Source organism: Copadichromis virginalis, linkage group LG14 (assembly GCF_057382275.1).
Source record: "Copadichromis virginalis isolate Kocher_CV1m ecotype Utaka linkage group LG14, C_Virginalis_male_GT1.1, whole genome shotgun sequence".
Classification (NCBI taxonomy): Eukaryota; Metazoa; Chordata; class Actinopteri; order Cichliformes; family Cichlidae; genus Copadichromis; species Copadichromis virginalis.
Window position 1 is genome coordinate 7,283,042 of NC_140631.1, and position 25,216 is coordinate 7,308,257.

Sequence of the window (25,216 nt, forward strand, 5' to 3'; positions counted from 1 at the left end):
TATTGCAGAATCACAGTATAATGCAAAGAGGTCAGTGCTCCACGCTTGTTCACTGATATTTTTCAATTTTCCTTTTGAATAATGGAGAGAGCAGAGAACCCTGCAACCCCCCAATCCAGTGTGATTTGGGAGATTTTCCTCAACAGTTCGTAAAAGCTGCTTTGCTCTGCCCTCTGGAGAGCTTCTAACTCATCCAAAATGATGTCATCAGTGTGGCTTTTAGTGGACAGCTTTACTGTTCCATAATGCACTAAACAAAGCCTTTAAAAGAACACGAGTTAGAATCTATGGCGGTCCAGTGGGTTAAAAAAAACTAAAACAAAAAAACCCCCCATTATTCTTGTGAATAATCACAAGAATAAATTAAGGAAAAGCATTTAATTGAAGTGGAAATAGCAAATAATTTAAGAAATTGGCTAACTACCATACAGTATTTTATTATATTTATTAAACAACTTTATTTTATTACATATGGAAGGAATTGTCAGGGCTCTGTGTGCGGGCAGGCAGAGATGAGGATCCAAATGCAGGACTCGAACACAGAATTGAAACTCAAAAAACCTCAGCTTTATTGCTGGCAGAAAAACAAACATGGAGTGAGGATGGAACACTGAGACCAAGGACACACAGGCATAAATCTGAGGGTTTTTTGAGTTTCAATTCTGTGTTCGAGTCCTGCATTTGGATCCTCATCTCTGCCTGCCTGCACACAGAGCCCTGACAGTACGACGCGACCACAAGATGGATCCAGCAAGACCGCTGGATCCATCTTGTGGTCGCGTCGTACTGTCAGGGCCGGGGAGAGCGACCTCACACGTGCCCTACGCCTGGTGGACTGGGTAACCCACACCTCCAATGCACGAGCGAAGGTTGTGGGGATAAATGCCGTTGAGGCTATCCTGGCCGGAAATCCTTATCTCCACCAGGTCCAGGGATTTACAGACTTAATCGCTGAGCTGCATAAAGCCCGGGAAGCGGTGCAAGCTCGGGAAGTAGCGGATTCTGCCCAGCAACAATGGACTATGACCACCACAAAGCATCCGTCTCAGATTCACCCACCGGAGGTTTCACGGCCCGACCCCCCAGAGGATTTTCCCTGCCTGTCGGAGCCGTCAGCGGTGGGGAGGAAACATTCGCGCCACCGGCGCTTCACCCCACAGCCGGATTCAGGGACTCCTGTGCAACCAGCTGTGGTGAGTTTTAAGGACGCTGGTGCTTCTGGGACTGTGTTTTCTGGGGCTGTTCATGGGGAGGGTAAAGACAGTACACGGTGTTTACCTACCTTCGTGGTAACTAACCTCTCACAAGTAACTGACTGTGTTTCATCCACTCCACCACCAACTCCAGTCTCACTTCAACCTGTACATCAGCCTTTAGCCAGTTCATTAGCCCAGCCTGCATCTATTCCATTAGCCCGGTCACCCGCTCCCTCCATACTGGACGCTGTGTCTGTGCCACCCATTTTGAACCCCGTTCCTAGCACCCATTTTGAGCGGAGAGACAAACGCATTAAAACCACTCTAGTTTCTCAGAAACTGGCTAATTTAGAGACTGTTACTCGCCCCAGGGCCTCCCCAGAGGCTGGGTCTCAGCCCCCAGCAGACTCTGGACCCCTGGCGGTCAAGAAGCCTGCTGAGGACCGCACCCAGCCGTCGCTGCCTGAGCAGACTCAATGCTCTGTGCAGCTGCAGTCTGCCATGTGTTTGCCAGAGGCCCGTGTGCCTGCTGGTTCTGTTCTGTCCCTGCCAGAGGTCTCCGCACCTGCTGGTTCTGTTCTGTCTCTGCCAGAGGCCCGTGTGCCTCTGCCAGAGGTCTCCGCACCTGCTGGTTCTGTTCTGTCTCTGCCAGAGGCCCGTGTGCCTGCTGGTTCTGTTGCGTCCCTGCCAGAGGCCCGTGTGCCTGCTGGTTCTGTTCTGTGTGTGCCAGGGGCTCCAGTGCCCACTGGGTCTGAGACTGTTTTTGCTGGGGGGCCCGAGGAGCCCGTCCAGCCACCAGCTGCAGTCTCATCACCAGCTGCAGTCTCATCACCAGCTGCAGTCTCATCACCCTCGCCTGCTGCGGCCTCAGAGTCTTCGGCCTCGCCTGGTCCGGTTTCAGCATCTGCTTTGTCTTCATCCTCGTCGCCTGGTCCAGCCTCTGCTTCATCCTCGTCTGGTCCAGCCTCTGCTTCATCCTCGTCTGGTCCAGCCACTGCTTCATCCTCGTCTGGTCCAGCCTCCGTGTCTTCATCCTCGTCTGGTCCAGCCTCCGTGTCCTCATCAGCTTCGTCTGGTCCAGCCTCCGCCTCGTCTGGTCCAGCCTCCGCTTCGCCTGGGGCTGCAGGGGCCACGCAGCCTTCAGGTCCCCTACTACCACCTCCACATCGTCGGTCATCTGCCAGGCCGCTTGTTGGGCATCTCCGCCACCGTGGACGCCCTCCTGAACGCCCTCCTGAACGCCGCCACTACCTTCCACGTGGCCGGCCTCCGGACTTGTTTCCACGCCGCTGTTGCCGTCCGCACGGTCGGCCCCCAGAGCTGTTTCCACGCCGCTGTTGCCGTCTGCACGGTCGGCCCCCAGAACTGTTTCCACACCACTGCCTACTGCGTGGCCGGCCTCCAGACCTGCCCCACTGCCGCTGCCTTTCACACGGTCGGCCCCCGGAACTGAACTGTTTTGGCCTCCGGGTCGGCCCCCTGACCTTGTCCGTCTGGGCCTTTTCTCCCAGAAACACACATACACACACCTCACTCTCTCTCTGAGAGCGAGATCTCTCTATGCTCAGTCCTGTCACAGTGATGTCACAGTGTCCTCTAGTTTTCTATTCTGCAAAAAAATAAATAAAAATAAAAACAGTGTTGCCACGGTGACAAAGCCAAGATGTTATTTCACTGTTATGAGTTGCACTGGGCTGGCCAAAGCATCAGTCAATTGTGAGTGGACAAGCAGCCATTACTAAAAGCAAGGCAGCTATTTTTGGTAGTGACCGTGGCATTACTCAGCAATGTCCACATTCCAGTTGTGTGTGTGTGTGTGTGTGTGTGTGTGTGTGTGTGTGTGTGTGTTATGAAATAAAATTTGCAGCAAGCACAGAGGATTTGTCCTCCATCCTGTCATCGCTGAGATAGTGGCGAAATCACAGCAGGAAGTGTGTGCATGTGTCTGTGTATTTATGTTATATGGCCGTGGCTAATAAAATGTTCCAGTCACTACAGAGGAATTTACAGAAAGGGGGATTTAGGTAAGCTGTAGTTAATTAAACTGCAGATATTCCCCTCCCCCATCCTGTATGACTGTGTTATTGGTGAATCAGAGGCAGATGGCAGGGGTTATTTATATAAGAGCAGAGAGTTTCTCCTATAAAAGCATCATAACAAGATGAGCTGGAGGCGCACGTTACTCGTGAACAAACAGAACACACTTCCAATCATGTGAAGCTACAGAAGGCCGGCAGCAGAGCTCAGGGTGGGAGTAGTCACTTTGATTTCTGTTGTCACATTCAGCATTCTTTCTCCCAGCATGCATTGCAAGCGAAGCTCTTCTGTGTGCAGCTGAAACAGCAAAAAATTCCATCAGCAGCTACAGTATTCTTAACATCAGTTTAATATGCACTATCAGTTATTTCCCCCCCTATCAACAGTGACTCAAAGTGTGCAGAGTGTGTTTACAGCTCATTATAATGAAACCATGGAGATTTAAGACCAAAATAATGTAGCCATTGTTTAGATTTCTGGATTCCCTATTCGGTCTCAGTGGTCTCATTAAACTTGTTTCCAGTGCCAACGAGCAGCTGTTTCTGGGGAAAAAAAGATCTGATGAACCTGCTTCACACTTTTTGCTTTTTGCTGATGAACAAATCTATTTCTCAGGAGTTTGTTGAAAAAAAAAAACAGCACTAAAAAGAATGAAAAGCAAAAGGACGGGCAATAATGGACTTGAATCTGTGAAGAAGGTAGAACATTGACACCATCTGAATCATAATGTTACTGTAATGGAGCTGCTGAATGTGTAAGTTAACACCATAATAATTTTACAAGCATAGCCTCTGCTCAATTCCATCTCCTTAGGTCTGTTCTTGGACTCTTAACACTGTAGCTTTGCCTCATTCACAGTTCAGAATAAGCCCTACTTATTGTATGTACTGAGCCTTGGTGCAGCCTCACCTCTAGCTTTCTTCTGATAGGTTTCTCCTTATGAAGTGAGGGTGTATTTGATAGCCAGTCCCACCTGTACCTGAAATGAAAAAGTTCCAACTGTGACTTCATACATACTTTTCCTTCCAGAGCCTCTCAGAAAACGTCCTGCTCTGGTAGTAATGATGTAAGTCTGTTGCCAGTTAAACCCTGACAGTTTGACTGTTAAGCCTGTTCACGTGCGACCGTAGGAAGTGTTGATACCATTATGAATGGTCACTGGGTTCAGGAAGGTCATTAGGTACGTGATGTGTGGTGACTCATATATTGGTTGTCAGGTCAATTCCAGGGTGAAGTTGAACACGGGATTGAGTGTGTGTGAGTGATGAGCGGTCTCTGGCCTCTCAGGCATCATCTAGTTTGTGTTCAGACCCAGAGAGGAATTTGAACACTTCAGCAACTGAAATAGGAGAACATCTAAAGTAACAAACTGTAAACGGCACCTTTACCTGCAGTTTGACGTGTCCTGGACCAAATCAGTGAAAGCTAACTCTCCTTCCCATGCTGCTTTTGATTTAATCACTAAACGGTTTGGTGAGCTTGCCTTCTATGCAATTTGGCTGATTTTCATTGTGGTCCTGTTACATAGCACTCTCATTTACCACAGGTGAGGGTAACAGCCAGCACATGAGTACATACCCACAGCCATCAAAGCCCTGAATAGACAGGCTCCTGGGTATTTATCTGACCTCTTGCAGCTTTTTTGTGCCCTCTAGATCTCTTAGATCAAAAGATCTTTTACTTTTAGCCAGACCAAGGGTAGGCTGGTTCACAGAGGCAAATGAGCATTTGGGGTCGTAGCCCCTAAACCAGGGGTCAGCAACCTTTAACACCCAAAGAGCCACTTGGACCCGGTTTCCACACAAAAGAAAACACTGGGAGCCGCAAATACTTTTTGACATCTAAAATGAAGATAACACTGTATATATATATTTTTTTTACCTTTATGCTTTGTGTGAACAACTAAAGTAAGTAAGTAAAGTTTATTTATTAAGCGCTTTTAACAGACAGGCATTCACAAAGCGCTGTAAACAGTTCAATCAATAGACATTATACACAATGTAAAAGATCAAATGTAAATAATGTAAAGAATATAAAATACGTAGATCAACAAAAGGCTTGTTTGAACAGAAAAGTTTTTAACTGCTTTTTAAAAGAATCCACAGAGCAACTAAGGTGTGTTGCTTATGAAATCCATGAAGTGCTACAGAGAAAATTACATTTTATTTATGTAATTAACACATTTTGAACTCTTAAAGAAATATAACAAAGGGAAAGACAGCCAGCTGAACTAAAATGATCCATGTAGCAAACAAAAACTGTTGTGAGCCGCCACCCTCATATCACCTTTGGGCTTTTGGAGCCTTGACCTGACTTTTAAAAAATTATTGGAAAAAAAGCACTATGCTGCTAAAAAAAATTGATATTTGCAAAATTCTGCCTAAATATGTATTTTAAATGGTTAATGTGTGTGGCGGGGCGTGGTCTGCAGTGCCGCTGCATGGGAGTCGGACGCACCTGAGCGGCACCCGCAATCACACCTCGCCGCCTTAAAGTCTGTGCTCTCTCTGCTGTTGTGTTGTCGGGCTGTGAGCTGAAAAGCTACAGCCGGCTGTATGCGTACAGCAACCCTGTGTGAAAAGTGGTCAATAAAGAAATGTTGAAAAGCAGCGGGTCTGCCGTGGTATGTTTACAATGGAACTTCTGCTCCTGAACCTCTGCACACAGCGTCTGCAAATCGGGGCTGTACGAAGTGACTTTCATCTTTACGCAGGACTCTAAGCTGTCATCTGTGAGGCGTGAGCGGTGTTTGTTTTTAACATAGTTCACGGTGGAGAATAGCTGCTGACATAATGTGGATCCGAAGATCCATAATTGGCCTACCTGGCGTTGAAAGTCTCAATAAATGCTGGCGTTTCGGTGGGTACACCAGCTTCCGCGAGTGTGCCGCTTATTTTGAGCAATGAAAAATAAGAAAATATAATTGTATTTTTATATTTCAATATCACAATAATCTTCCAGTTTAGAACTACAAGTTAAAAAAAGAACTAAACACAAATAAAATACACTTCAGCTAAATACTTCTAATTTATTTTTCCAAACCACCCGGTGCCGCAGTATAAGGACAAAAGTGCCACAGGTTGCAGACCCCTCGCCTAAACTGTGGCATAATCTACCCCTACACATCAGACAGCCTCCTACTGTTAGTCTTTTCAAACCTAAAACACATTTGTATTCACTGTCTTTTAATACAGTATGAGAGTTATTCGGTACTAGTTATTTTGTAATTCTGTACAGCAGGTTGCTGTTGTATTCAAATGTGCCATATAAATTTTTAAAATGAGCCGAACAAAACAGTGAGCTCAGGTGACTGATGTCAGTCTGCCGACACTCTCAGTGCCTAAAAACACAAGTTTACCCACACGTTTTTAGTGAGTGTGTTTTCACAGTGACTATAAACACGATTAGTACAGCAGCACTCTGGTTGATGGAGCATTATGCACAGTGAATTCAGTCCTACGCGTCTTTGTAAAAATGCTTCTGCCTTTTAGCCAAGGGCACCAGTGCATTCCTTATCCACCCCCGTCTTCTTTGTTTGTTCTTCCTCTGGTTACACTATTATATAACCACTAATCTTATGTAATGAAATTGAACTGCAGCGAGTGATGACATAAGTTCTTTAAAGCATTTCAGACCATTTTAAGATTCTGAAAACATGATAATATGCCGTGCCATCTGCTGTGTTTCACTGAGCTTAAATGTGTCTGTTTCATAGTTTCCTGCCTAAAGAACAGTGAAAGTTACAGTATGAATTAAACTCGGTGAGGTACAGTGACTTTGCTGTTGTTGATCAGATCTCAGCCATCTGGGAGTGATTACTCAGAGAGGAAGCAGCTGTGAAATCACAAAAACAAGCTTCTGTCTACAGATAATGCTCACCAGGAAATGCCTCCTATATGGCATTCTTAGAGGGACACAGCGCAAGGTCAGGTCTCTAGATTCATGAGGATATCATTAAAGTGCAAATTCAGCCTCAAACACATCAGCACTGTTGGCAGTGGCGAAGTAGCTCACAATCCCGGCTTATTCAGCAGAAAGACTGCCAGATTAATGGATACATATTCAGTTATGTAAGGATTTTCACCCATTGGATTCAGTAAAAAAAGAATCACATTCTGTGGGTGTGTATATGTTTTTTTTACATTTACTAATAAATCTAAATGCCATTTTAACTCATCTAAAAGCAAGAAAAGTACTGGAAACAGTCAGCATTCAGCACGGTGTAACAGATGGTATTAAATCTTATGTGTTCAAACTTAAGTTCCATTTCAAACTGTTAATTGCATTCTTACATCATATTTAAAAATTGCTGAAATGTTTCAAAAATCCACCATGCTGTCACGGTCTGGCTGGCAGACTGTGGGGAGATGGGGAAATAGGACCCAAACGCCGGACTCTTCAGTGCAACAGTGTTTATTTACAAGGTGGTGAAGTAAACAACAATGAATCCCCAGTTTCCCAGACTCCCGTGTACTGTCTTCTTCCCTAAAGTCCCCGTGTAGTGCTCTCTGCTCCAGTGTCCCTGCACTCCCCGTGCTCACTGCTCCTTCTTGTCCCACACTCCTCCTGAGGGGAAAACAATAGAGGCAGCCGTTACACACTTGTCCCAGCAGGCATACACTCAAACTTGACTATGCTAGAAGACTGACGTGTAGTCCAACGCAATAATCCCGCATCGGTGGAAGCTCCATCGCTCATCTAAATAGCTCCCCCGACGAGCCCAGATGAGGAGCAGGTGTGCGGCCAGGACTTCGGGTGTGGCCAGCCCTCAAGTTAGGCCACGCCCCCAGGGCTGAAGGTGCCTGTAACTTGGCCACAGCAGATAGGCAATACACACACATACCTGCCTACACACAGATGTGCACAGGGGCAGTGCAGACAACACACCTAATAATAATAATAATAACAACAACAACAACAACAGTCATAGTCCCCCACTGCCCACGGACCCCAAGTCCCCAGAGCCGGGTCCGTGACACATGCATAATAGTGCACCCACAAGATGTCAGATTAGCAGGGCTTCAGTCCTTCTGTCCTTAAAGGTTAAAATCCACACACATACACACCTGTCCAGCATTCGGTAACACATTAGTTAAGACATTGCATGTCTAGACCACACAGGTTCTGAAGAGAGTGCACCTGGATTATTGTTGTTGTTGTTGGCCTTTGTCTGCTACTCGCGGCTAAAAATCTTTAGCAAAATCAGCTAGCTGAGAGAAGCTGAAGATAAGATGCTGACTCAAGATTGCATAAATAAACAATTCCAGCAATTAGAGAAGTTTTCAAAGAAAGTGTCTTGATGCATGCTCAATCATCCAGGTAAGTAAATCCCAAAAGGTTGATTCAGTTCATCTGGACTTAGCCTTTTCAATGGGAGAAACATTTCATCACTCTTCCAAGTGACAGAAACGACGATACCCATTGAAAATGCTACGTCCAGATGAACAGAATAAACCTTTTGGGCTTTACTTACCTGGTTTTATCTTTAAAATTCTAATACTCTGTAAAGTATTGCTAAATGCCTATACATAAATGGTAACTTTTATTTTGAAACTCATACAGTTACAGCATGTGATAATGGTGTCTAGTGCAAAAAGGACACACCAAAGGATACTGACAAATTCCTTGGACTATTTTAAAAATCTAACATTTCACAACCACCAACCAGTGGAGGCTTTTATTTTTGAGAATTCAGCATGTTTTAAATAACATTGGTATTCCAAGAAGGAACCGGACACTTTGGTTATGAAAATTTAACATAAGTCATCCTGAAAACATCCGGTGTATAACTGTGGGCTTTCATTTTTAAAGTCTGACACACACTAAGACTTTCCTGTTAGTCACTATTAAGGCCTTTGCACTGTAAACTGTTCCATTCCATTCTAACTCAGTGCAGACAAAGCTCCACACTAAGCTAGAAGGACTTTGTTAGATTTGGTTGAGTAGTGTTATTTCTGAAAACAGCTGGCTGTGACCAATAGTTAACTGGTGTTGTACTTTAATGCACTACAAATTATTAATTTAACTGACTAGTATTTCTTATGCAGCATGGACAGTGACACGAGAGATAACGTTGATGCTGGGAATGGGAATCTTCTGTTTGGAGATTCCTGAAGGCTAAACACTACCAGAAAAAGCTGAATGCTTCAGTTCATTCATTCAAACCGCTACATGGAGTGCTCTTCAAGTGTTTTTGCTTCAGGAATAAAATGAAACATTTTAGTACTGTCAGTGGTGATTGGGAGTCACCAGCCCTCACTGGTCTGATCAAAAGACTGTACATATGATCTGAAAATGGTGTTTTGTTTTGTTTTTAAATTTGATATTTATTTATTTATATTTTCAGAATTCAAAGAGCACCCAAGGCCTGGTGGGACTGAAGAATTTAGGAAACACTGTAAGTACAGCAGCCACATGCTATACATGTAATTACATCTGTTGTGAGACTAACATCTTGAGTAGTGTTGCTCTTGTTCTCAACTGATTTGCAATAGCTTTCCAAAAATCCAGTGAGTGTCACTGTAAGCACAGTGTGTTGCGATCTGTTCGGTCTGCCAGGCAACAAGCATAAGGACGACTCCTAAAATAAACTGTGCACTGTGTTGTGTGCTTGTATAGAGTAACCTAATCAGAGAGCTCTGAACTATGGACCAGAGAGATCTCATTCCCTCCCTCTCTGACTGGCTTGTTCTTACCAAGCTGCACATGTGTCACATGAACACGTGACATGAGACAGTGCTGTGATACTTCTTTGTACCCAGGAGTTACACTGCTGCTTCTCTGCTTCTTTAAACATTCATCAAGGACAAATGACTTCACATTTACATTGAAAAATCCTTCTCTTACATAATATGTAGATTTAGCTTTTATTACATGACTGTACACCACCTTTTTTCAAAATGATGTGAACAGAGTTCTGGCGAAAACACTTGATTGCCTTTGTTCTATGAACTTGATGATGCTCAAGTCTGAGGAGTAAATCTGAGTTGCTTGGCTTTTCACTAAGACTTAGAACAGTTAAAGTAAAAACAAGTATTTGTAATTACAGTGAGGTTAGCAGATACCCAGCTATGATGTGCTCACCCGAGGAATTAGTGCACAAATCACATTCTGTAAAGTCCCAACTTTTTATTCTTACTCTTTGAGCACACCGAAGTCAAACAAGACAGCATATTCTTCAGTGAGCTTTGAGTGCCTATATGGAGATGTTGTTATCTTTATACATGCTAGCTGTTTTTTTCATCTAACTCTAGGCAAATAAGCACATCACTCAAAATGTTGAAGTATTCGTTCAAGCTGTTAAGCTACTGTTTTGTCATCTTTTAACACTGCAAATTGCGCTCAGAAATATATTTTGGTAACATATTGGAACAACATTAGAAATCACTGTTAGACATGATGCAGGGTGTCTGCACATCTTCAGAAAGGCCTAGAATGTCTTAATTGTGAATTATCTTTTATTAAAACACCTTTAAAAGTTTTCAGCCATCTTAAGTTCAGTTTAGATCTCAGTTCATCTGGTTGAGCTGGTAACCAATATACCAACAATATACCTGCCACATTGCTTGTGTGTCATTCCCCCATGCTCCCTTTCTGCTTTCTTGTCTGTCCTGTATCTTATCTACTAAAGGATAAATGGCAAAAATAAATCTTTAGAAGAAGGGCAGCTCTCCTGTTGGTTTGTGGTCATGGGATGCTGCGGGTTTAACCCAAAGACTTTGTATGAAGGTTGGCCTTAGCCTCCAAAACATTCACCCCCTGTACAGCTGTTATGAAGTAGAAATGATCTGTCACAGCTAAATCCATTTCCTGTGCCATTTTCAATGCTGCAGAGTTGGACATTGTTACATTATAGTCTATGGGGATTGACTTACTGTTTGAGACCAGCATCTGTTGACCAATAAAACAACTGCAACTCTTAGCATGTGTCCATATTGGCTTAATTTTCAGCCATTTAGTAAGCAAGAAGTTGCTGCTTGATATAATAGCAAAGTTGAGTCCTGATGATTAAAGTTTGTAGATGTTTCTGGAACAAACAACATTGTCTGTCAAAGGTAGGTAAAGGATTTTTGAAACTAGTGCTAATATTTGGTGATTTTAAAATGCCATATTCCAATATATATGCCAGTATTTCTTTTCCATTTAGACATGGCAAAAGGATTTCCCTAAATTTGTTATGTGTAGTTATTTATTTACTCGTGTACATTCTGCCCGACTGTGGTCAGATCAGCTGTTTGGTGTGAGTGTGGCATTCCAAACAACATGCCAGCAGTAGCATATTGCTGGTTTCAGCCAATAATATCAGATAAATTGGTCAGGCTTTCAGGAGTTTGACATTTGGGTGAACAAGGTGGTTGTCTGTTTATATTAACAAATACATTCAGACAGTTTTTCAATTCAATTCAATTTTATTTATATAGCGCCAAATCACAACAAAAGTCGCCTCAAGGCGCTTCATAGATACAGAGAAAAACCCAACAATCATATGACCCCCTATGAGCAAGCACTTTGGCGACAGTGGGAAGGAAAAACTCCCTTTTAACAGGAAGAAACCTCTGGCAGAACCAGGCTCAGGGAAGGGCGGGGCCATCTGTTGGGGTAAGAGAAGGAAGAAAGGATGAAAGACATGCTATGGAAGAGAGACAGAGGTTAATAACAGATATGATTCAATGCAGAGAGGTCTATCAACACATAGTGAGTGAGAAAGGTGACTGGAAAGGAAAAACTCAATGCATCATGGGAATCCCCAGCAGCCTACGTCTATTGCAGCATAACTAAGGGAGGATTCAGGGTCACAGTTTTTAATACAGTTTTTCCTGTATTAATTTGACCTTATTGTTCATTTTGAACTGACAACAGTGTGTTTGTTGCTTTTGATGTCCATGTCAAGTTTGGTCTTAAATCTTATTAATTAGGACTTGAATAGTAATACGTTTAACTTAACAGTATTAATTAAGTAAAAGCATAAACTGATTTGATTATAGCATCTGGAATCAAACCGTTTTCTCTGCTTTGTCCTGACAGTGTTTCATGAACAGTATCCTGCAGTGTCTTAGCAACACACAAAGCCTGCGAGACTACTGCCTGCACAACTCCCACCGCAGAGACCTTAACAACAACAGCCGCACCAACACAGCCCTCATGGAAGGTGAGAGACATGTCACACAGGCCCCTTAGAGTCCAAAACAAACTCTCCTCGCAGCGATCCACCAGCAGCACACTCATTCCCCCCTACCCCCCGCATCTCTGTAAGATTTGCACATTTCACCTGAAAGCATGTTAGAAGAGGTAAAAACAAGAGTGGTTTTCTTGGTCTTTTAAGAGTTTGCATGAAAAAGAGTCCTACCTTCATTTCATTCCACTGTGACACAAGCATTTTACGTCCCAGCATGTGTGAATAACCTTAGCTGCTGCTGTGTTGGTAGAATTTGCCAAGCTGCTACAGACCATGTGGACATCATCCAGCAGTGAGGCTGTCAGCCCGTCCGAATTTAAAACACAGATCCAGAGATATGCTCCCAGATTTGTGGGATACAAGTAAGCTTTGTAATCATTTTATTTTTTATTTTCTGTTTTTTTGTGACCTGATTTTGATTTTCATAGCCCTAACTGTTTTGGTGTATCACAGCCAACAGGATGCTCAGGAGTTCCTGCGCTTCCTCCTGGACGGCCTGCACAACGAGGTCAACAGGGTCACTGTGAGGCCGAGAGGCACTGTGGAGGACTTCGACCACCTGCCGTGAGTAATCAGACCGACACGTGCGCGTGTACCTGCACTGAGTCACACTAACACTGTTTTGTTTTGTTTTTAAAAGTGGACTTTGTTAGCTGGAGATGAGGATGTGTTTGGAAGTTTCACAGATGAACAGTACAACTGTTTATTGTATTTTATTAGAGTTTTTACTCATACGTAACCAGCCTGAATCACATTAGCTTAGTAATTCAAAAACATCTGGGCCAAATCTCTGAATAGGTTATGTGCAGCGTACAGTATGAATACAAGCCCCAAACCAAGACAGCACTAATCACTGAGGCCTCATCATTAATCTTTAATTCAAGGCCATGTGCAATAGTTTCACCTCCCATGCTGATTTGTTTCCTCTCTGGGGGCCACAAGCACTTAATGCTCCAGTTTTTCATTGATATAATTAACAGTTATCTAACCACGGTTTGTTTAAGGGTCAGAGTTAATTCCAGCAACTTCCAGTATTGCCCTAAAAATACATCCTCTCTGCTGCACTGTTAAAACTGCAGGAAAATATCTGCACACAGCATGAAAAAGTGTTTCACAGGAGGAAGTGTTTCTGTAAAGCATCTTTTTAATCCCCTAAAATGGTTCTTGGACACCTTGGTAGTTAAGATAAATTAGGCCAGGTTCTCTTGTTGCTTTTTGTTATTTTTGAAACCCTTTTACAGTGTCACAACAGCTCAGTATGATTTCCCCCATCTTAGCCATCTTCCTAACTATCAGCTGCCTGCTGGGGGCTCAGGCATTACATATGTACATGAAGTGTAAGCCTTACACTTCATGTAAGGCTTACACTTTCTAACTTCTAACTCATACTCCCCCCTCAGAGATGAGGAGAAAGGGAAGAAGATGTGGAGTAAATACCTGGAGCGAGAGGACAGTAAGATAGTAGGTGAGTAAATGGGCTGCAGCTCAGTTTTATTTGTCACCAATGTGAAAATTCACCTTGCACATACAAGACATAAACAGAACGTGGTTAAATGGAAATGAAAAGGAAGATAAACTTTCTCATCTGTTTCTTTGATGTACTCTTTGATCTGTGCTTCTCCAGACCTGTTTGTGGGACAGCTGAAGAGCTCATTGACCTGCAGCCACTGTGGTTTCTGCTCCACTGTCTTCGACCCCTTCTGGGATCTCTCTCTGCCTATCGCCAAGGTTAGACCACAGACTCACAGGTCCAGACAGGGACCTGTGTTTGTCCTTCTTACGTAACGCGTACCAGAAGGGCAGCAGACACAAATGTCAGCACAATCAGTGTATGAGTGTGGGTGTGTGTGTGTGTGTGTTTTATGATGATTTGCACTAAATATTGAAACACTTCCTGTGTCCACAGCTCCTAATATGAGCTTCTTCATTTCTTTCCTGTCTCTATTTGTTTTTGCTTCGTGTGTGTGAATGTAATGTGAATGCATCTGTGCTCAGAAGGGCTATGGTGAGGTGAGTCTGATGGACTGCATGCGACTCTTCACCAAAGAAGACGTCCTTGATGGGGATGAAAAGCCGGTAGGTGTTCACTGCTTGCACTGACAAAAAGAGCTTATGATAATCACCACTTTGACTTCATACTTTTCCTATCCAGTGTTGAGTTAGCACAGCTAACACAGAACATGAAATTTGTTTTATTTGTGCGTATAAGAGTTTATATTGTTTACTTTATAATTAAGCTAATTTCAGCTCCTTTTTTATTCTTAGACGATGACAGAATTGCATGATTCACAATTTAAAATAATCCCTATTAACATATACAGGGCTCGTTGCTGCCCCTAACTCAGTTGAGTTGATCCTCTGTTTGAAACAAGCTGCTTTAGTTCCTGTCCTTTTACGTCCACCCTTTCACTTCTATATTATTGGCTGCCCCTCGCCTGGCTTTAAGCCATTAAAAGAAGCCATAAGACTTCCTCCTGAACTTGCAATTGTAGGATTTCCAAAACCAAACTGCAAACCTAGAATTCAGTTCAATTTTATTTTTACAGTGCCAAATCACAGCAACAGTTGCCTCAAGGCACTTTATATTGTAAGGTAGACCATACAACATAAATACAAGTAAAAAACACAATTCTCAAAACAAATTCATACTTTGACGCACAAAGTGCACAACAATATGTTTACATCTGAATGAATCATAAATGACAGTAGAACTGTTTTTACAAATGTAAAGGTGTTGTTGGTCATGTTTAATGTGAGCATCCAGCAGTGTGACAGGACAAATATAAAAATAAGAAAAAACTGTATTTCTTCAGAAACTCTTCATATACATGTAATTAGAGGAGTTACACTGCCCTACAAAGGCAGAGCAAAGTAACTGCAGAAGCAGCAAATTTAGGAAAACTGGTTTGGAATTTTCCTGTTCAACAACAAACTGTAAAATGCTTATAAAGTAATTCAAATTAAAAAATCCCTCCCACAGAACTTACACAGCATCTAAAAGGGAAACTATCTATAAACTGCAGTTTGTTTTATGCTCAGTACAAATGTAAGCTGCACATAGATGGTCAGAGATAGTTTAGACTGAGTGAGTAACTTGTGCTTTTTATCTTGTGTGGTGGTTCCTCTATGATTCCTGTTCTTAAACACTGACTGATCTTATTCTGTTTCTTCTCAAAGACGTGCTACAGATGTAAAGCCAGGAGGAGATGCACTAAAAAGTTCACAATACAGAAATTCCCCAAGATTTTAGTGCTGCGTATCCTTTGCTTTATTCATCACCTGCTGTGATGCTGTGCTGAGGCATGTGGGGTAGCTGAATGCTTTATTGAGATTTTATGACTTACTGCTTTGTATTCTGTTCTACTGAATTGCAAAAAGTGTTTTTCTAGTAATTAGCTGACCCTTAGCTATTCTGTTGCAGCTATGACAATAGCTGCAATAGAAAAGTGCTGTGAACAGTTAGCAGCAGACAGCTCTGCCATGGAGGCAGGAAGTTGTCATGTGTGTAAGCCCAACAGTGTAATTAAGTGAGTGAGCGCTGACAGTGCACATGATCAGATGTTTTAACGAGCTGCTAATTGGCTGTTATGAATTTGTCAAGTCACTGAGGTGATGGATGTGTCATTCTAAAGCCTCAGTGGAGTGAAGCCGTTCCGAGTAGTCATGTTGAATGTTGGCTTGATGTACAGTTTACTGTATGCAGAGCATCTGTTCCTTGACTCCCTTTCCTCTAAAGACCTGAAGCGCTTCTCTGAGGCACGAAGAACCAGCAAACTGTCCACATTTGTTAACTTCCCCATGAAGGATCTTGACCTGCGGGAGTTTGCCTCTGAAAACAGCAGTAAGTAATGAGCTTGTACTCTCCACGAGTGGACTGCCACAGAACGCTATGTTTACACTAAATGTAGAACTTTTCTCTCTGGCTCACAGAGAAGTTTATTCAGTGTTTAGGTGTGAGCTAGTTTCTGCCTTTGTGCTGTGAGGCAGCAGTTCAAGCCAATGCCCCAGATCTACAACATTAAACTAATGGTTTCTACATGAAACTATTCTCCATTCAGATTTTTTTCTAGTTCCATTATACTTTAATGGAGTATAATGGAACTAGATGGCCCCATATTCAAGTCATGGCCCATTGTGGTGAGCAATCACTACAGGCTATTGAGACAATATCTAGATTTGATTTTTGGGTGAACTGTCCCTTTAAACATGTGTTTTGTCGCCTTGCAGTAAATGCAGTGTACAACCTGTACGCAGTGTCCAACCACTCAGGCACCACTATGGGCGGCCACTACACAGCCTACTGTCGCAATCCCAGCTCGGGAGAATGGTACACGTTCAATGACTCCAGGTAGGTTCGCCACAAATCTCACACAGACACACACATACACTTAGTGTTACTATGACAGTTCACTGTTCGTGTAGAAGATCATAGGAGCTGTGTGGAGAAGTCAGCTCGTTGATAATGATAATTTTACAGGCTGTTATTGCTCTCACAAGCACACAAACACCCCCTGGCTAAGATAACAGAGTTGAGGAGTGATAGTAAGAGTTGCGGGTGCTATCTGCTCTGCTTAGCATCCCGTTGGTCACTCCAGGCTGTTTCCTGCTGCGCTGCACTCATTCATACCCTTCCACGCTTCCTCTTACTCAACACTGTTGTCAGGTCTGATGCTGGTTCTCCGTCACTCTTGGGGGGTTGTACTACACATAGCTGATGACTACACATAGCTCACGCTGTTCTGTGTGTGTGTTTGGGAGTGTACAGCATGCACGCTGGCACTGAAACCATTTGATAGCTTCATGAAAGATAAATGAATTGATGATGATTCTGAAAGTTACTCCAGCATGGAAACAAAGCAAATTAGATTGACTAAGTGAATTTGTTTCCTTTACCTCCTCATACACTAGCATGCATACAGTATATATACATATGCATTACTGCAAAGTAAGATTAACCCTGTGAAGCCACCATAAAGAGGCAGTGAATCGTTAGTGTTGTTTTTCTTTTCTACCCGTGTGTGTCTGCTTTGTTCTAACATTACATCGGAAACTGAGCTACTCACGTTGGAGCTGATAAATCTTGAACAAAAGTAACTTTTACTATAACAGAAGACAGCCGACTGAGTGCACACTGATGATTTCAAGCTCAGAAAACAAGAACGCTTGTAGATTTCGACACTGTTCCACATTGCTGCATCAGCATAATGAGCAAGCTAGAAACAATTACAACTGTGTTACATTTAACAGATGCTTCGTACTGTATTCTACACTCACACAACCAAACAGATGTTTAAGGGAAGGCGTATGTCAGGCTGCAGCGTTGATTTAATGCTCTCCTATTAATCAAGCATCAAAGTCGTTCCTGGAAGGCATACATCATTTGTTACACATCCTCCTGGCATCAGCACTAGCCAACAGAATTAATCCATTTGGAAACCATGTTAGCACGTGGGCTCCCTCAGACTTGACATCTCATCTCAAAATCACCAAATTCAGACATTCTGCTTTTAATGCGGTGCTCTACTAAATGTACTCACACACATATGAGGCTCAGGTGGAGCTTTCAGCTAACTCAATTAGTCATTACATTCAAAGTCTGGGCAGGTTGTTTTAGACAGCAGTGTGTGACTGAAGTAGCAACTATAGTGCCTGACAGCTTCATTCCCTTCGTGCACTAACTTTCAGTTTGACTTTTTATCCCATTTATCATGTTGTAATTTCTATTAGAGTAAGATAGGAGTTACACTATATGGCATCCTACTGCATACTAACTGCTCAAACAGACTGTGATTATGTCTACAGTTAATATCTATAAAGACACCCTATAGCTCACTCAGAGGATCATGAGATCATTTTTGCTTGAATAAAATATATAAATGATACATTATAATCAAGTGTTCAAAAGCTTAAGTTTAATTTTATTTTATTTATATACTTTCAGAGTAACGCCAATGTCCTCCAGCCAAGTGCGCAGCAGCGACGCCTACGTCTTGTTCTACGAGCTGGCTTGCTCCTCGCGGATGTGAAGCGTCGTAGAGGAGGGCAGGCCACAGCACCACTCTGACTCACAGACAGACACTGGACGGATGGACACGCAACACATGAAAGTGCTGTTGGAGCCTGGCCTGTTTGGAAATTTTACTTGGACATACATTACATGGCTCACACAAACACACACACACACACACATACACATCACTCCACAGAAACTGCTGGATGGGGGGACAGGCTGGAAACCACTGGCTTTTTTAATTCTGCTCTCCGTTTGTACTCCCACATGTTGCTGGTTGCGGGTGGACGTGCGTTTACTGTGTGTGTGTGTGTGTGTGTGTGTGTGTGTGTGTGTGTGTGTGTGTGCGTGTGTGTGAGGTTGACAGAGGGCAATAATCCCATCTGAGTGAACCAACCAGGTGACTCAGTCTCCATCTCAGAAGCCCCTCTCTATGCACTGCAAACTGAACTCTGGTCCTGACCACGCCTTTCCTTCTTCTTCGTCTTCTCTTTGTGATCTTCTTGTTTGCCTCAAACCATTAAAACTGAGACGACCCAGTTTATTATTTTTCTTCTTGCTTTCTTTCTTCACGTTTTTCTGCTTTGAATTCATGTTGAGGGTTTTCCATTGATAGTTTTTGGGGCGGGGTAGGGGTTAATAGAGGCCCCTAGCATCGTTACCATCCTGGACTGTGGATGTACAGTGTTTAGACCGTGTCTATAACTGGACTGGTCATGGATACGAGAAGCTTGCAGCCCACCGGCCTGCTTGGTTTTCCCTCCCACAACCCTCCAGCACTCCCAGGTCCCTATTAGCATCTCCATCACTCTCCTGTTTTTCTTTTGTTCTCTAAAAGTGGTTGGGAGGGTCGGTGGCACTGTGAGCGTGAAATGTTCCAGAGAAGAAGTCTGCCTCTTACTCGTGTTTTATTTTATTTGTTTCTCCCATGTGTGGCTGCTACTGATGTTTTTAAAGTGCTGTGAACGGATGAGCGCACGGTCCGCTAAGGGTCGGCTACAGATTAATAATACAGATGATAACGGTAATAATCCTCATTGTCAGTATGGGGTCTTTTCTTCCTCTCTTGTTTCATGCCATTGAACAACATGGAAAGAATGTTTTAAAAAACACTATATCTGTATATTTTTATATCCTGATGCAATATAGAGAATGTACTATTCAATGGTGCTGAAAATGACCCGTAACTGTTTTCAGTTGGTTTATTTACCAGGTTTCAAGAGAGAAAAAAAAGTCATTATTTATGCTTACAGGTGATAATGTGATGAGTCACACTTTTTAACTGTGGCAGTCAAACACATGACTATATAAATATATAAATATATATATATATATATATATATATATATATAGATAGATATATGAATAAAAGTGAGCGCAACAGTGCTTTTACTTTCTGTCTTTGTATTTTTTTGGTCTCTGCTAGAGAGTCTGCAGCTGCCTGAATCTGGTCTTATAGTTAAGACAGAGATAGCTACAATAATGTTTGTTGTTCCCAAAGAGAACATTTGTTCTAGTCACTACCAGTACAACCTTTATAACCAGCACATTCAACGGGTAAAATACGTTTTCTAAGTAAATATATTTCTAAAGGTGCTACTGGCATGAAATTCTCACCAGATGTTGGTAACAACCCATCCAATCCACACATGCAGAGAAAACAAACCGTAGATGTCCATAAATTATGTGTAGTAATGAGAAATGGGAACAGGGAAAAAGGACTGAGCATGGGAAGAAAGGGAAGTGCAGAAAGTCATGACAGCTGCTGAAATCTATCAGTAATTAGAAAGCAACGCTGCCACTTAGTGGAAATTAATATCAGCTAGTTCAGTCCCAGCTGATCCATTACAAAACGGTGTCACACAAGCACCATCTCATGATGGGTAAAACCAGCGAGCTCCCTCAAGACCTTCACCACATTATTCTTGCAAAACATACAGATGGCATCGGTTCCAGAAGTATTTCTAAACTACTGAAGGTTCCGGTGAGCAGTGTTGTGGCCATAATCTAGAAGTGGAAAAAACATCCACAACTAGGTGCTCCCCACACCAGATTTCAGACAGAGTGAAAATGATGAGAATCAGAAATCCAGGAACCTACAGGATTTGAAGACAGAATCACATTTAGAAATGCATGTGACTGTTGGTGATGCCAGCTTCAAGATGCCTACTGTATGGAGAAACCAAAGGCTTTTGTATGGAGTATTAAATACATTCGGTAAGCATGTTCAATACTTATTTTACCTGCAGTACATAAAAGCACAACAAATCACTGATCGTGTGACCTGCACACTGCAGCATTAAGTGAATCTATATCTTTTAAATGTAAAATGTGGAACCGTGTATCTTCTACCTGAAAGTAACCATTCAGATTGATAGATTTCCATACTGTTCTGTTATAACTTATCTAATTCTACTTTGTGAAACAACTGATAGGGCAAACACATTGAGAAATCCAATTCACCAACTGCAAAAAGCAGAGCTGAAGCCAAGCAGACAGCTGCATCGACACTGTCAGGAAGCCTGTCAATGAAATTCCAAACTGTGAGCCTTTGCAAAGTTTAATGTGGTCTAATAATAGGAAGAATGTAGCACACAGAGTTCAGAGAGAAGTTGAGACAGGCGACTAGGGCAGTAGAGTGTGTAGTGAAGGAGGACATGCAGAGGGTTGGTGTGACAGAGGAGGATGCCAGGATATAGTGAGATGGAATCAGACGATCTGCTGTGTCAACCCTTAAAATGACGCTGAAAGAAGAAGATGGTCTCATAAAGTTCACATGTATGATAAAGTACAACTAGCACTGAAGTACAAATCCAACAGTCAAATTAAACACTCAAGTGTATTTATTTAAACAGGCAACTGTGAGGCGTTCCTGTGAAAGTGCTGCAATATTCTAAAGAAATACATTTGATTTCAAAAATGGCATTGTATTATAGGTCACAGTCACAGTCTGGTTCTGCAGTTGAGTATCCTCCAACTGATGAGAGTTTAGTCTAGTTTATCTATACAGTGCCAAATCACAATAACAGTCACTTCAAGGCGCTTTATAATACATACAGAGAAAAACCCAACAATCATAAGGGGTATGAGCAAACACTTTGGCGAAAGTGGAAAGGAAAAACTCCCTTTCAACAGAAAGAAACCTCTGGGAGAACCAGGCTCAGGGAGGGGCGGCCATCTGCCGTGAACGGTTGGGGTGAGAGGAGGAACACAGAATAGAAGACATGCTATGGATGAGAGCCAGAGATTACTAAAAAGTTTTAAAACTTTGTACAACTATTAAAACATAGTGAGTGAGATAGATGACTGAAGAAGAAATACTCAATGCATCATGGGAATCCCCCAGCAGCCTATGCCTATTGCAGCATAACTAAGGGAGGATTCAGAGTCACCTGATCCAGCCCAAACTATATGCTTTAGCAAAAAGGAAAGTTTTAAGCCTAATCTTAAAAGTAGAGATAGTGTCTGTCTCCTGAATCCAAACTGGAAGCTGGTTCCACAGAAGAGGGGCCTGAAAACTGAAGGCTCTGCGGCCACGCGGTCAAACATAATCAACACAACTGGAAATAATGCTTGATGTAGGAGATTAGCAAGTTGCCAGTTTGCACTATTTCTAAGCTTTAGGTCAAAGACTGCTGCCCCGAGGTCACAAAGAAACTCCAAACCATTGTTGCAGCAGTTCTCTGGGCACTTATTGGGCACTTAATTTGAAGTATGTAGCTTTCATTAGCTACATGCTTTCATTTTAATTGGCAAGAGGAAATCAAGAAGATCATTAACTGAATCTTCTGTCAAATCTGTTAAATTAATACTCAGAATTTTGCTGACTTTTCATTAAAATATGGTTTTAAATAAGCTTTTCTTCCCTTGGAAGTTATATTTCTGTCAGCATCTTTGCTGGTACAGGATTCTTCTGTACTGTAGGTTCCAGTCCAGGGTCCTTTCAGTACCATGTCTCTCTCTGTTATAATGCCTCTGGAGAAAGGCTGGAGCCGCCTTGCATTCCTGCTCTGTGAGAACCAAGCACACTTTCCTGCTTGCTGCCTGTAAATATATGACACGCTGGTTCTACTATATGTTGGTATCGCAGACTGCATACTGGAAACTGTTTAAGCCCCTGTGTTTTATTTCATTTGTAATTTTTCAATGAGTAATTTAATCTAAATGGACATGAATCCATAATATTGTTAAACGAAGACTTATCTTAGACTGGACTGACATGTCCTGTTATTGGTAAGTCACTGTCATTACGACATTTTCTTATAATTTTATTAAAACATAGAATTTCCTAAAACTTTCTCTTTAAAAAATAAATACATAATATAATCCTGTAGTACTGAATCACCATTACCTTCCCACGTGCATTTCTTTTTCAATGAAAAATGTGAAAAGGACATTATAAAAATAATAATACAAGTACAGATGGGTAGTATTTTTTAATAATTTTAAATATCATTAGCTTTTAAATATTATACATATTTCAATCACCAAAGAAGAGAAGAAACGTATTGAAACAGATTCGAATAAAGTAGACTGAGAAATTCAAAGGTAGTTTAAAGTCAAGGATTTCTATTGGTTTAAAGCTCTTCTCCTACAGCCAATCATAGCCCTCTAAATAAAGGTTGACGGAAGTTCAACAAACCATCAGAGAAGCTAGTTGCCGTTAGCTTACTGAAATACGATGGTGTCCCTACGGCAGGTGTTGGTATGTAGACTGTGTTAAAACGGTTACGGGGACCAGGAGGAGGCCGGCTAACATAATGCTTTCTGCTCTGGTCTGTGGCGCTCTGGTGTTCCCTGGACTTTTCTGCAGCTCCAGAAAAGTCCTTAAATCCACTTTCACACAGTGGAGCGACGCTGACGTGGTTTGTGTCAGTGAGAGGTCAGCATCCACACGGGTCACCTCATCAGACTACGTTAACACAAACGCCAGTTTAATGTTGTGTTGTTTATCTGTCTCGTTACACACACTGCGGAGATTTGCTTCCTTTGTCACATTACTAACAGGAAAGAGCAGCTAAATTCGGCACATATATAACAAACCATAGAGGCGTTTTTGACGTAAGGAATCCTCTGATTCCCGTTAAATATAAGCTTGACTTAGATTTTAGAATTTGACATAATAATTTGGTTATGTGTTTGTAGGATATGTGCCGAAGGCACCACATTACACGCCTGTGAGGGTTTGAATATTCATTGCGTGTGCAGTGGGGACTATTAAAAAGCCAGACAACAAATAAACGTGCATGTATTCCAGTGCAGTTCTGTCTACCCAAACCGTTGCTTTGCTTACTTTAGGCTGGTTTCTGCCATACATGCTTCTCTGGCTACTGCAGCTGGAGTCACAGTCATGACATCCTGCAGGGACGTCATGGCTGACAGGTTAGTGTTTCATAGTTTGTTGCACATGAAGACATGAGTTATCATTAGATTGTCAGTTTGTTAGTTCAGTGAAAGTGTTTCCTGTCTCTCTTCACAGTCACTGGCTGGTGAACGCGTTTGTATTGTTTGGAGTGCCCTACATGGTCTTTGACATCTATGCCATGTATCTGAGCCACTACCATACTCAGAAGCTCAAAGGTCATTCCAGCTCATACAGCGGCCACTCTCTTCAGACAGTGAAGGCTTTTCTCATCAAGGACTCCATGTTGGTTCTTCATCATATGGCCTTGCTTCTCATTTTCATGCCCATCACTCTGGTGAGAACACTGAGGAGTCTCTTCCGCTTTGTGTGTTCAAGCTGACTTGCCACTAAATGTTTGATTTGCAGTTCTTCAGAAGAGGACTGGGGGACTTCTTCATCGGCTGCCTGTTCATCACAGAGTTCAGCACTCCTTTTGTCTCCATTGGAAAGATTCTCATCCAGGTAATGCATGGGATTTACCTTTAGAGGAAGGCTGACATCAAGAAATCCCACTAGTGGCAAGAAAAGGTCTGCTTAAAGTACAGCACAGAGGCTTCGATCTTGGCAGCACAGGAACAGGACCTAAGCTCCCGATCCATAGATCGAGGAGTCTCCCACAGCTGACAGGACCAGAGTGGCAGACTGTACAAAGACACCAGAGACTAGCCAAAACATATGGGTGTGAAAATCTGTCACACTAACAATTTCAGATCATCAAGCAAATTTACTGTTAGAGAAAGATAATTGATTTAAATACAAAATGCAGTTTTTAATGATGAACCTACCTGGTCCTGTGTTTTTATTGTGGGACCGTGTGCAGGGTTTATAATGGTCATGTACAAAAGATTGTGTTGTAGTACGACAAATGGCATAAATTCTTATCATGTTTGCATAAAAGTGTTTTGTGTTACGCACATGGATGTATTAGGGAAGTCCCCTCACCATCTTTCTGTGTTTCATATCCAGCTGGGTCTCCACAACACCAGACTCCACAGGATCAACGGCATCATTGTCTTGCTCAGCTTCTTCACATGTCGGATCCTGCTCTTCCCCTTCATGTATTGGATGTATGGCCGGCAATTTGGGATTCCTCTGCACAGAGTGGTCTTTCACCTGCCACTGCAATGCAACGTGGGTAACCTAGTGCTCCTGGCTCCACAGATCTACTGGTTTATACTTCTGTTGAGGAAAGCCAACAGACTGTACCTGAGGCAGAGGAAGGGGCCGGCCCGCAAAGACTGAAGACTCCATGATTTTCAAAAAAAAAAAACAACACAAAACCCTCAGATTATTGCTACAGTTAATGAAAAAATAAGTTTATTATTTTCATAATAAACTTAAGTCAGATTTAAAAGGAGAGAGTTGTTTAACTGTGACTCTATCACATAGTCTGT

General features: G+C 42.4%; 2 protein-coding genes across 6 annotated transcripts in view; both read left to right on the top strand.

Annotated features, from left to right (window-relative positions):
- Window positions 1–18,962, top strand: part of usp2a (ubiquitin specific peptidase 2a) — a 58,481-nt gene extending 39,519 nt beyond the window's left edge. For all 5 annotated transcript variants that reach the window (XM_085479123.1, XM_085479124.1, XM_085479120.1 and 2 more), the window contains 11 exons: window positions 9,580–9,630; window positions 12,258–12,381; window positions 12,659–12,770; window positions 12,862–12,972; window positions 13,809–13,873; window positions 14,033–14,136; window positions 14,404–14,484; window positions 15,586–15,664; window positions 16,145–16,249; window positions 16,636–16,756; window positions 18,350–18,962. In XM_085479123.1, the coding sequence (XP_085335249.1) occupies window positions 9,580–9,630; window positions 12,258–12,381; window positions 12,659–12,770; window positions 12,862–12,972; window positions 13,809–13,873; window positions 14,033–14,136; window positions 14,404–14,484; window positions 15,586–15,664; window positions 16,145–16,249; window positions 16,636–16,756; window positions 18,350–18,434 (1,038 nt within the window). In that variant the 3' untranslated portion in view covers window positions 18,435–18,962. The remainder of the gene's footprint in view (window positions 1–9,579; window positions 9,631–12,257; window positions 12,382–12,658; window positions 12,771–12,861; window positions 12,973–13,808; window positions 13,874–14,032; window positions 14,137–14,403; window positions 14,485–15,585; window positions 15,665–16,144; window positions 16,250–16,635; window positions 16,757–18,349) is intronic.
- A 4,076-nt stretch (window positions 18,963–23,038) lies between these two features.
- On the top strand, window positions 23,039–25,179 carry LOC146693326 (ceramide synthase-like). The gene is made up of 5 exons (XM_085479131.1): window positions 23,039–23,300; window positions 23,717–23,800; window positions 23,898–24,117; window positions 24,189–24,284; window positions 24,789–25,179. Exons 1-5 carry the CDS (start codon window positions 23,179–23,181, stop codon window positions 25,062–25,064), a joined length of 798 nt encoding a protein of 265 aa, XP_085335257.1. The 5' UTR covers window positions 23,039–23,178; the 3' UTR covers window positions 25,065–25,179.
- The last annotated feature ends 37 nt before the right edge of the window (window positions 25,180–25,216 follow it).